A 12,500-nucleotide genomic window follows, 5' to 3' on the forward strand; every position below is an offset into this window, starting at 1 on the left:
CTCCACCTCCCAACGATTCTTGACATGCTTCAGTGTCTGACTGAGGTAACGCAATCTCGCTGACATATGCGTAGCGTCCGGGGTACCTGCTGGCTTCGCTGACGACATCCAAATGTTACCCATCATCATTGCAGGGGTTACTGGTGGCTCATCCAGGCTATCAGACACATAAGTTAACGGACGACTATTCACCACTGCTTCAACCTCATACAAGATGGTCTCAAGCTCCTGAACCTTCAGAAACGCTGTTCCCATTACCTTTTTCAAGGCACTCTTCACTGTACCAACCATTCGCTCATAGAAGCCTCCATGCCATGGTGCAGCTGGAGGATTGAACATCCATGGCACACTCAGTTTGTCAGATGCCGCCTTGAACGTTGTAGCGTTGTCAGACCTGATCCGAGACGGCAAACTACGTCTCGCGACAAACTTCCGAAATGCCATCAAGAATGACTCGGTACTTAAACTATCGACCACCTCCAAGTGAACTGCTCTGGTGGTGGCACACACAAACAATGCTATCCATACCTTCGGAGATGACTCACCACGGCGCACGTACAACGGACCAGCATAGTCGATGCCGGTAGTTGCGAACGGCCTCTCGTGAACAACTCGGTCTTCTGGCAGCGGCGGGCAGACTTCTGAGGCAGCCTTAGCCTTGTAGCGGCGGCATGTAACACATCGCTGAGTAATGTTGCGTAGCGCTCGTCGACCACCGATAATCCAGAATTTCTGACGGATAAACGACAAGACTCCTTCTACACCTTGGTGCATCCTTTCAACATGCATTTTCTCCAACAGCAAATCGGTCAGATGATGTTTGCCTAACAGGACTGGGTGCTTGGCTCCATACGCCAACTCGCTGTGCTGAAGTCGTCCCCCGGCTCTGAGCACTCCATGCTCATCCAGAAACGGTGCAAGCTGATACACCTTCGACCCGGGCTTCACTGGTTGACCTTGCTTGATCAGCTCAAGATCCTCAGCGAAACATGCGGCTTGAACGATGCGGTACAATACGTTGTCTGCTGCAAAATAGAGTTCAGCACGAGGCTCAGTGTGCTTCCACTGCAACATCCGAGTCACCATGCCCTGTGCCCTCGACCATTTACTGAATCGGAGCCACCATTCCTTATCAGATTCTCGACTACAGGTGGTGGCTGACACTCGTACTTCTACACTGGACTCATCTGTAGCTGCGGTTGAGGATGCGGTGGGCCAGTCATTGGGCTCCGTGATCCAGGTTGGTCCGCCCCTCCAGAACGGACTACGGATCTGCTGTGCACTACTCCCACGCGACGGTAAATCTGCTGGGTTGTGAAGGCCCGGGCAATGGTTCCACACAATGCCGACCTTCTTCGATATCTCTTGGACTTGACTGACGCGGTTAGCCACAAATGTTTTCCATTTGTACGATGGATTACTGATCCAATGAACGGTAGTGAGACTGTCAGTCCAGCCATAGACTTGCGTGACGGTAACACGCAGCTCCTTCACCACAAACTCAGCGTAGCGAGCCGCTAAACATACTGCTTGTAAGTCAAGGCGGGCTAACGTGGGCGGAGACACAGGTGACACTTTGGCCTTGGCAAATACCAAGTGCGACTGTCCATTGACGACTGCATACAAACAACATCCAAACGCTTTCTCACTGGCATCGGCGAAGGCATGAAGCGCAATCGGCGTGTCAAGATTGCAGCAAATCCAACGTGGTATGTCAATGCTCACCACTTCGGCCAACTCTCCCCACCATTGCGCACATGCGGCTGCGATGCCATCAGGCAACATATCATCCCAGTCGCCTCCGACTTTCCAGGCTTGCTGCAGCAGTATCTTTCCCGGCACAACTGCCGGTGCTGCTAGACCTAGCGGATCAAACACTGATGCAACACACTTGAGGAGGGATCGCCGGGTCCAAACAGACGGCCTATCGGACTCGCCTAGCGCTGCTACGCTGAGCAAGTCATCACTGGTTTTCCATTTCAGACCGAGGACTTTATCTCCGGCCTCTGGATCGCACGGGATTTCGTTGCCTCGCCACTTGCGTAACTCCATGCCAGCATCCGTAAGCACACGCACGCTGAACTCTTGCATCTCCTTGGCTTCCGAGGCATTTGACACACTAGAGACCAAATCGTCAACGTAGAAACTCGTGAGCAAGAGATCAATACGATCTCGCTCTTTGGGTGCAGACAACGCCCGTAGCTCCTTCAAGTGATGCTGAATCACCGCAGTAAGCATGTACGGCGAGCAGTTTACGCCAAATGGCAGTTTCGTTAGCCTCCAGGTTAACAGTTCATCGCTGTCGCTTCGACCGGGCCACAAGAAACGCAGGTACGGACGGTCTTCGGGATTAACCGCGACCATGAAGAAAGCCTTGCGGATGTCGGCTTGCAGCGCGCTCTTATATTCACGGAACCGTAATAGCATACCTGCGAGACTCGGCAATAGCGACGGTCCAGGGTCAACCATGTCGTTCAACGACTTGCCATCTGGAGCCGTCGCCGAGGCATTGAACACCACTCTTAACTTCGTGGTTGCAGCGTGCTCGCGGAATACACCATGATGCGGTACATAGTACCCGGCATCGCTCTCACATGGCTCCAGCTCAATTGCTCCAAGCTCGCGGTACTCCCTGATCAGCACATCATCATAGAGCGCACGCTTCCCATTCCTCTTCAGCTTTTCAAGAAGCCGCGTTGCGATGACTCTAGCTTGAGCAAAGTTATCCGTTGGGCGACGCTCATTTCGCCACAAGAGACCCACTTGGTACCCGCTGCCCTGGCGACATAGCGGGAAAGATGGCAGGTGCTGATGTTGTTCTGGAGGTTCATCCAACTGCCATAGTTGTTCAATGTGGGCTGTGACACATGATACGGTCACCGGCTGACTGTTTCGACTTGGTGCAGACGCTGGACCAGATAATACATTACCTATCTCTGTGTTCCACACCGTCTCACCATTAACTTCCTTCTTGCTGTGCAGTACCGCGTTGATATAGTCTGCACCAATCAGCATATGTATTTCGTCTGATGTCCCTTGTTGAGGCTTGTCACTCAGCTCTACTCCCCAACTGTGCCACTGGGCAATGGTCTGCGGACTTGCGCACTTCAGGTCCATCTCAAGCGTTGGTTTCACGAACGCGCGTACCCGAATGCTAGCGGAGCTACCCTGGATCGTGATGGCGTACTTATCCATGCGCTGTTGGGTTGGTTCCGCGCCGAACGGCTTCACCTCTACATTTTCAACCCCAACGTGTTCTGCATCGATTGCTGACACCAACGCTGCAGTCACGAATGACGCCTCAGCACCCGAGTCCAGGAACACGCGAACCTTCGCGTTTCGAGTTCTTCCCTCAACTCGTGCCACTCCGGTCATCAGCCGCACACTTGGCGAGTGTAGACAGCACGACCCAACATTCTTCTCCGTAACTATCTCAGTCGGTTTCTCCCGGCTGTAACCTGCTCTATCCAACACCTCATGTATTAGCAGGTGGTGTTTCCTCTGGCATTTCGTGCATCTCGAGCCTGACCGACATTCCCTGGCCATATGGCCATACTTAAGGCAGTTCCAGCAGAGTCTCTCTCGCTGCAGAAAACCCTTTCTCCCTTCCAGTGGCAGCGACTTAAGCTGCTTCTCTGCATCTGCGACCGATATCGCCATGCACTGTGCCGACGCCGTGGGCCTTGGCACGGATCGTTCTACTGGCTTCCTGGCAGTATCACCCTGTCGTCCGTGCGCGACCTGGTAAGACGCGCCGTGCTCCTGTACCTGGCGCAGTGACATCCCGTAGCACTGCCGTTCGACCAGGTACGTCTTCATCTCAGGTCCGCATTGCTCCAAGATTACCTGCTTTGCCATTGCTTGCAGCACCGGGGACATTTTACCTATATCGGCGCTATACTTGGTGTCCACCTCGCCATCTTCTGTCATAGCGAGTGTGGCCCACACTTCTACTTCTCGGCAAACACGGACAACGTATTGGTGAAACGACTCATCTGACCGCTGCTTGCCTGTCAGCAATGTCTTCCACGCTTTATCCGGAGTCTTTCCGAGCGAGGCGAGCAACTCTCGCTTCGCTTCCTCGTAATTATTGCATCCAATACATATCCTCTCCGCTTTGCTACCCGCTAGCGCGATGCGCAGTCGCAGCAGCCATTCGCTTTCTTCGAACTCGTTCTTGGAGCAGATGTCCTCGAACAGGTCAAGATAACGCTCCAATGGCTGCGTTCCATCATATGAGGGGATTTTCATCAACGGTTGACGCCCCCCGCTGTTACTGGGAGCTTCCTCTGTACCTCCCATCGCGGCTTTACCATCACCCTCATACGCATTGGCGATGCGCTCGTTAATCTCCTTTAGTGTTTTGTCAAACTCGGTGCGGAGCGCCTCCTCTCGCCGTCTGGCACTGCGCTCCTCACGCTCTTGGTACTGTTGGAGCCTCTGCTCCACATGTACCTTCAACAACTCGCCTTCTAATCCTAACCGCTCTCCATTGTCGATAAAGCTGGCTTCCAAATTGTGTAGTTGCTCTGCCATGCTCGCTCCTATCCTGGCGTGGTCGCCAAATGTTATGAACCCTCTAAGATTCTCTAAATTGTCAGGATCGTACGACCACACGGCACGAGGACAACTCTTTTCCCTTACACAGTATATTTCACTTCATCTGATAATTAACAATGAACACTAATAACACCAGCTATTTATAGCATGCAGAAACAGCGTACATGCAAAACATAAGCATATAAAACTGGACATAACAGCGTATACAGCAAAACGCACACAACGCATATAGCGTATGCCATGCAGCAACATCAGCGGTACGGCGGAGTCGAAATACAACATTTCAACGAATACAATGCCATAAGCGCGAAGGCCTTTCCCAATTGAGAACTGGTGGTTTACAACAGCGGTCTTTAGTGGCAGGTGGTCCTTAGTTAGAGGTTTGCACTGCACAACCATAATATATGAATGTGAGATCGTCCGTGCCTAGCGAAGCGGTCTTTAGTACCAGGCTGGTCGCTAGTCACGGCGGTATTTACAGTCCATTTCAAAACTATAGACGCGTACCTAGGCAAAAACCGTTATGCCAGCATCTATACCACATAAAATCTGTGATCACTTTGTGCATAAATTTTTCCAAATTGGGCGTCTGTTATCCAATCCTTTAGAAACTATATGAGAGTAATTGTGGAGCGATCCTGAGCAATATTCCGAAAACTATTCTCAAAAAGGTCCAGCCAAATTTGAAATATTTCAAAAACCCTACTCGTCTATAGTTTTGAAATGCACTGTAGTTACAGATTTTACTGTATTGTTGGACAGCACTGAACATTCTCACTAGTACATACCATTCAAAGGGACTATTGTTGTCTGGGCAGGACAGGACTAGAGTGCTGCCAACCAGAGGAGTGTGAACGGAACTGTTTGCTGGAACAGCATCTGTACAGAAACACAAACAAACACGTATATACCACGGCACACACACACGTACATGCACACACACGTACATGCACACACACACACACACACACGCACACACACACACACACACACACACACACACACACACACACACACACACACACACACACACACACACACACACATGTACACACACATGTACACACACACACGTACACATACACACACACACACACACACATCCATGACAGAACACCATGAGCAGGCTTGTCGGAAAGACAGATTCTGCGTTGCTCTGTACACAAACTGAGATGGGAGTTAGCGGGATTGGTACGCCTCTGCGGTTTGTAGTTGTAGGAGTTGCACTATTTGGTAGAAAGTATATTTGTCACAGTTAACAGTTTAAATGTTGTAGAGCTTGTGTGGATATAGATTCCTAGGTTCAATTGCCTCCGGGGCCAGCTACTGTAGAAGCAGAAAATTTCGTCGGTCAATAATTTCGTCCAACTCCAAAGAAAAGGAGTTCGTCCGGTTGAAAATTTCGTCCATGGATCATAAGAGTGTATAGAAAAGCTGGACAAATCGATATTCGTCCTACATTTAATTTAGTCCAAAAGCTCCTTGGACGAAAAAGACGAAATTAAATTCCAGACGAATATTTCTGCTCGTACAGTACTACATACTACATACTAGCACTCACCGATCACGGTAAGCTGAGCGGCTTCCGTCTGCGCCATGCCATGTATGCTCACCACCCGGCACACGTACAAACCAGCCACCTGCAGGGTAGTGGGCTGGATGATGATGTCACGACCGGACGCTCCCACAAAGTGAATGTTCGGATACAGACTGGCATACATGGCTATGTTGGTGCCGGCGTGGAACCACTGGAACGATGGTGTCGGGTATCCATCACCACCACAACGCAACGTCACTGCCTGTGTAAGGAACACCAGCTTGTTAACAGGACCAGATTGAATGTATGGACGAACTAAAGCAGAAGAAAGGCAATTAGAAACAACACCACACCGCAAGAAATTACCAATTTAACATTGCAGCACAGAATCGGTCTCAGCAACATTGTCACCTTGAAATTGGAGAGGAGTGGTGGCTTTTAAATTGGAGAAAGGTGGCTTTCAAATTAAAGAGAGGTGACTTTCAAATTAAAGAGAGGAGGTTTTGAAATTGAAGAGCGGCGGCTTTAAAAAAGCAGAGGGGTGGCTTGATTAGTTTGATCATAGTTGATTGTGTGTGAGAATTTGCATCACTGCAGTACCTATGGAGTAAGAACAACTCGTTGAATCACATGATCATGATCTGATCACATGATCATGATCAGATAACATGATCATGATCAGATAACATGATCATGATCTAATCACATGACCATGATCCGATCACATGATCATGATCCGATCACATGATCATGATCTGATCACATGATCATGATCAGATCACATGATCATGATCTGATCAGCGATTCAAAGCGAGTAAACATAATTATTATTATTATGATAGCTAAATTATTTGAATGTGTCGAAAAACTACGATGTGAAAACATCAGTACGTTTAGAGAATTAGAACAAGATCGAAGGAGAAGAGTGATTACTTAAGAATGAACTGCAACTCATGCAATTTCGTTACAGCTCACCACCTGATGACATAAATGTAGGTTTGAACGGGCAAACCAAAGTTATCATACCACAGAAGCACTCGCGGCCAGCGCCTTGCAGGCAGTCTGCAACGCCGGCTGTCATCGTACATCGTCCCCAAGTCCAAGAGTGGGAAAATGGCAAACGCGCAAGCGTGGGACTCGCAGCCTTGCTGGCAACGAACAGCAGCGAGACCTTTCTATGCAAACAAATTTGTTTGAGCACCTTGGCTTGCAATATCAGCAGTGTTGTGCGAATTTTCAAACAAATTTGTTTGAGCACCTTGGCTTGCAATATCAGAAGCGTTGTGCGAATTTTCTAGCACCGTGGCTTGCAATATCAGCAGTTGGCTTGCAATAGCAGCAGTGTTGTGCGAATTTTCTGCAGCGTTGTGCGACTAGTGTCTACCGGTTTGCAATATCAGCAGTGTTGTACGAATTTTCTGCAGCGTTGTGCGACTAGTGTCTACCGCTAGCCTACCATGAGTCGTTTTCAAACAACAGCAACAGGAGATCAGCGAGCTAATCCTCTCCTCCATCCGAGAAGCCATTTCCGGGGATGACTGGTGAGCCGGATGCTGAGATCGCCTGCGCACAAGACCTGAACTCGGCCGATACTAGGTAGGCTTGACTCTGACGTGCCTGTAAAGTCATGCACCTCCACCACATGCCCACACCCGTCCCCTGTGTGTTGCACATGTGGCCGAGAGAGTGGTGGAGAAAGTGCTGCGAGGGGAGTTCGTAGATTTAGCACTCCTCCTCAGGCTCCTGCGCCCCTCAGCAGTGCCCGCTGAACCCTCAGCCAAACGTTTCAGGCTCAAGAACGACTCGGATGGGTCAGTAGTGCTGGCCCCAGCATAGCAGAAAAAGCGAGAGTCGAGTCTATAGACAGTGGCCTGGGCCAAAGCGTGGGCAGTGTTGTCCATCATTGTAGGCATGCAACGCACACACTGCCTGAACAAACTGTTGATATACCAGCATCACGTCCTAAGGGTGTTAAGCATTCTACCCTCAGCAAGAATCTTAGATCAGCTTTTGACTACACTGATGGTGTGGATGCTCACCTGGGGCAAGAGGGCATGTCTTGGTGTCGTGCCAAATAAATCGGGTGGGCATCACTTGATCATGCATCTTTCAGCCCCGGAAGCTGGTCCGACCCGTTCGCATGCGCTAGTCATGTCTCTTGCATTGTCATCGCTGTTTTGACTCTCGAGCGTGCAACTTGTAGAACATTTGTTCCCACACACTTTCCTCCCCACCCTCCCAACCGCTACCTCAACTCCCGTTTCTGGCGCACACATGACGTATTTCTCGCTCAACATGTTTCGGTTGCATATATGGCATCGGGCGTGTTCTTTATCTCTTGCCAATATGTGCTTGCCATGCCTACATGATGCCAAATCGCCATTGGGGTTATACACCCGTTTTTTTCCCTCACTACTGCGTCCGTCGGCGCGAGGGTTTTTTCCCGGCTGGCTTGGTCCAGGAAAATTAATCTGACGGTCCCAAGTGGTTCTGCATCATGGCCTGTTTCTGTTATCCGCATGCACACCTTTCCCGTTTGAGACACACTCTGTTCTCAGTGCTTGCTTTCATGCCTCACTCGTAATTCGGTTCACATCTGGCTGCGGCCAACTACCCTTCAATTTGTGTGCTGTCGCTATTGCTGTCTATAATCTGTGTGTACCAGTATATATGTGGCACGAGAATGTATTCTTACAATCCAGGAGAATATAATTATGCTCTCAAGTCTCAACTGTCATGCATACCTTTATATTTAGCATTAGGTGGCTCTAGTCATTGGCGGCTCCATGCGGAGTCATTTGCCGACTCCATGTGGAATCATTTGCCGGCTCCATGCGGAGTCATTTGCCGGCTCCATGCGGAGTCATTTGCCGGCTCCATGTGGAGTCATTTGCCGGCTCCATGCGGGGTCATTTGCCGGCTCAGCTGTGAGCCATCTAGCGGTCCCGAGCAGAGCTATCATACTAGTTGCTCGAATCGGCGCTCCCATGGAATGCCACTGCCCTATTCAGAGACATCAGTTGACCCAAGTCCCCAGCCTTCAGCTCTTCACTGACACGCCTGGCGTCGGTTTCGGCGGGCTTTACAACACAGCACGGTTCTATGGCACATGGGCAGCAGACCAGTCGGATGGCCTATTTCGCAGCATTATCTGGCGGGAACTCTACCCAATTGCCATTGCGCTCTCTTTATGGGGAGAACAATGGGCGCATCATGCTTCCCAACACCAACAAAGAGACTACTTCAATAGAGCACATCATCTCTGTCAGACGCTACTGATCAAGGCCGGCGACCTAATTAGGGACTCAGTAGCCTCAAGCTCTGCCCGCACACACCCGCCAGGGACTGGGGTGTATCTGAAGCTGTGTACACAACTGGGATGCCAGCCGAGTAGGTCGTCAGTAAATGACTTCCTGGCATTCATCACCCACTGCGTATCCGATCACAGATCTAGCGCAACCATCCGAGTATATGTATCCGCCGTGAGGTATTACCTCCTCTGACATGGTGGGCCGTCACACATAACTCAGCACGATAGAGTTCCAGCACCCCTGAAGGGAGCGAAGCGTCAGCGATGGCAGCACCGCCAGCAAGCAGCACCGACACAATGCCAACGCCAGGCTATCACCCAATCAGACCTGCAGCAGCTCTTGACCGTGATCCAGCGCTCCCACTACTGCGAATCGGACAGGTGCATGCTCTGGGCCGCCTTCATGACAGCCTTTGCGGGATTGCTCAGAGTGAGCGAGGATACTGCTGCCTCTCCCCGCTCCGCTTCGAATGGCCGCACTCTGACCCTGTGTGAAGTCTCACTCACTGGGACTCAGATCTGCATACGACTCGGGATAACGAAGACCTCCCAACGTGGCACTGGGGGCCAAGTCATCTTGCAGCCATGGCCCGGCAGCCAGCTCTGCCCTGTCCAAGCAATGCGCAAGTACCTCGCTATCCGTCACGCAACGCAAACGACGTCACCACTGTTCATATTCCGAAGTGGGCAATATCTCACAGCCAAGGCTGTGAACTACTGGATGACGAGAGCCCTAGGTCCGGGTGTTGGCAGTCACTCCCTCAGGATCGGCGGGGCTACTGCAATGGCCGGAAGGAATGCCTCAGCTTGGCAGCTCCAGAAGGCCGGCGGCTGGGCTAGTGACACGTACAAAACGTACCTCCATGTGCCGGCTGGCCTGCCTCTTGGCCAAAAATGAGCCGGCTACGCTGCCATGTGTGCATGCGCGTGCTGCTGGGCACTGTGTCTGTATCAATCCTGCCCAAAATACTCTAAGCACCCTGCACCCCCTTATGTAAGAATATGATCTCTCAGCAGCTTGCCCGATTAAGGATCTCTGCTCCAGCCTGGACCACATACTCAAACTCTTTTTAAAACGCATTGTGTTGCGCACTGTCACTGCTAAGCTTATCTGCATGCATGTAGCGCAGCGTTTGCTCAACCGCGGAAAGAAAGCAAGAAAAGAAATATGGCTAAGAGCAGTGTGTATATGCGGGGCTGCCACTAACCGCTGACTCTTCTTGGGGAAGCAAGCAAAGCCCCTCAGCTGCATGCATTTTGGAACAATTCTCTGCATGAGCTTTCAAGCACTGGCGGCACGCGCTGCCCAGCAGCAGGACCATATGGTACCAGCAGGACCACATGGTCCCAGGAGGGCCAGTTGGTCCCAGCATAGACACATTGTGTCCAGCAGCCGGGCCAATCGGCCCCAGCATACAGCAGGACCGTCCGGTCCCAGCAGTCATTTGGCTACCTGCGCACAGCCGTGCCCCACAAGGGCACAGCAGCATTAGCCTGCGGTTAGGATCATTGGCCTTAATCTCTTGCACTGCCTGCCATCTACCAGCATTGCAACAGAATTTTCTACAATCCCGCTTTGCGGGGCCGCCTGGTATAAATGCATTGTTGCAAACAATTCGCAGATTACAAATTCTGTTACAAAACACTTGATATGATCCAGCTGCAGCAGCTCGGCAACGCCAACTTCCACTTGCTTGATGTGCGTGTGGGTAATAACCACTCATGCAATGAATACTTGAATGTCATCAACAAACTAACTTGTACTACACCATGCAGGCCGTGTAGCTGTGTCTATTGTCATGTGTTACTCGACTGTAATGTGTAATGTGCAATGAACTAGCACCGAGTAACAGTCTAATGCTCACTGTCTAGCTCTGGCCCTTGCTGAGGAGTTTATTATTTTTATTTTTATTATTTGATAACCGCAATCAGTAATACAAGCTGGATCGACATTTGTGTACACTTTATTCATGTAATGTAAAACTGTGGAGACAATGTGCAATAAAACGATGAAAATGTGAAGAAATGGTGTAGAGAAAATGAGGATTCAAACAAGTTTTCGTACAACACTCATCAGGAATCGTCGTTGTACTAAAGGACAATGAAAACACAAAAAAATACTGATTGCGGTTATCAAATTGTTGTCTCCTGGCCGTTTGTTTTTATTATTTATTATTTTTATTATTTTTTACAAAATACACAACTCACCGGCGCGGCAGGCACATGGGGCTAGCATAGGGTGAGATGGTGCTGGTGGGGCTTGCCACGCTCAACCGACCAGAGGTCTCGGCATCTTTACATGGCAGGCGCACCAAATTAGGGAGGGAAGCATAAGCATGAGGGGAAAAAGCAGTAGCTGAGCTGTAGTGGAGCCCGGCAACCCTCACGCATGTGCGTTCATTTGCAAGTTGAAAGCAACAGTGTGATATGTACGCAGAGGCCTACGTACATGATACGGTGCCCGTGCACATCATGATGATGGTTGTTCTATTTCGCAAATCCAGACGGGGGTTTCTTCTCAATGACAAGGTAGCATAGATATAAGGTATAAGACTTATACTTGTACGCAGCAATCAGACGATGGCAAGCTCCAGCGGCAAGCCAGAGGTTCAGTTTCACTGGTCATGACTACCATGTGCAAGCAATATGCCAGTCTCCATAGCAACACTGCCTACTCAGTCAAGAGGGGGGGGGGGGAGAGGGAGAGAGACAGAGAGAGAGAAACAGAGAGAGACAGAAACAGAGAGAGACAGAGACAGAGAGAGAGGCAGAGAGAGAGAGACAGAGAGAGAGAGAGGCAGAGAGAGAGAGAGACAGAGAGAGAGAGACAGAGAGACAGAGAGGGAGAGAGAGAGAGAGAGAGAGAGAGAGAACTGTGCACCGCAAACTCCTATATCCTACACAGACTGACTTACTGAACAATGTAGCTGGTTCAGATTGGACTGGCAAGGATCCAGTGTTCCTGGCCAAACACACGTACTGTCCACCATCGGCTGCTGTCACACCGGACAACGTCAGGGTGCTGGTCTCGGTCAGCTCGTCCCCCAGCGCAACGCTCGTCACCGTGCTGCGAGACGTTGGCACGGCAACCAT

At 50.4% G+C, this 12,500-nt stretch overlaps 1 protein-coding gene across 1 annotated transcript in view; it reads right to left on the minus strand.

Annotated features, from left to right (window-relative positions):
* The window catches only part of LOC135818959 (uncharacterized), a 65,893-nt gene that overhangs the window by 5,412 nt on the left and 47,981 nt on the right, over positions 1–12,500 (minus strand). Inside the window, exons 19-21 of the mRNA XM_065332126.1 lie at positions 12,323–12,500; positions 6,122–6,412; positions 5,349–5,439 (exon numbers count right to left, since the gene is read on the minus strand). The exon at positions 12,323–12,500 is cut by the window's right edge and continues 122 nt beyond it. Coding sequence (XP_065188198.1) covers positions 5,349–5,439; positions 6,122–6,412; positions 12,323–12,500 — 560 coding nt within the window. The remainder of the gene's footprint in view (positions 1–5,348; positions 5,440–6,121; positions 6,413–12,322) is intronic.

The sequence above is a fragment of the Sycon ciliatum genome, chromosome 6 (assembly GCF_964019385.1).
Source record: "Sycon ciliatum chromosome 6, ocSycCili1.1, whole genome shotgun sequence".
Taxonomy (NCBI): domain Eukaryota; kingdom Metazoa; phylum Porifera; class Calcarea; order Leucosolenida; family Sycettidae; genus Sycon; species Sycon ciliatum.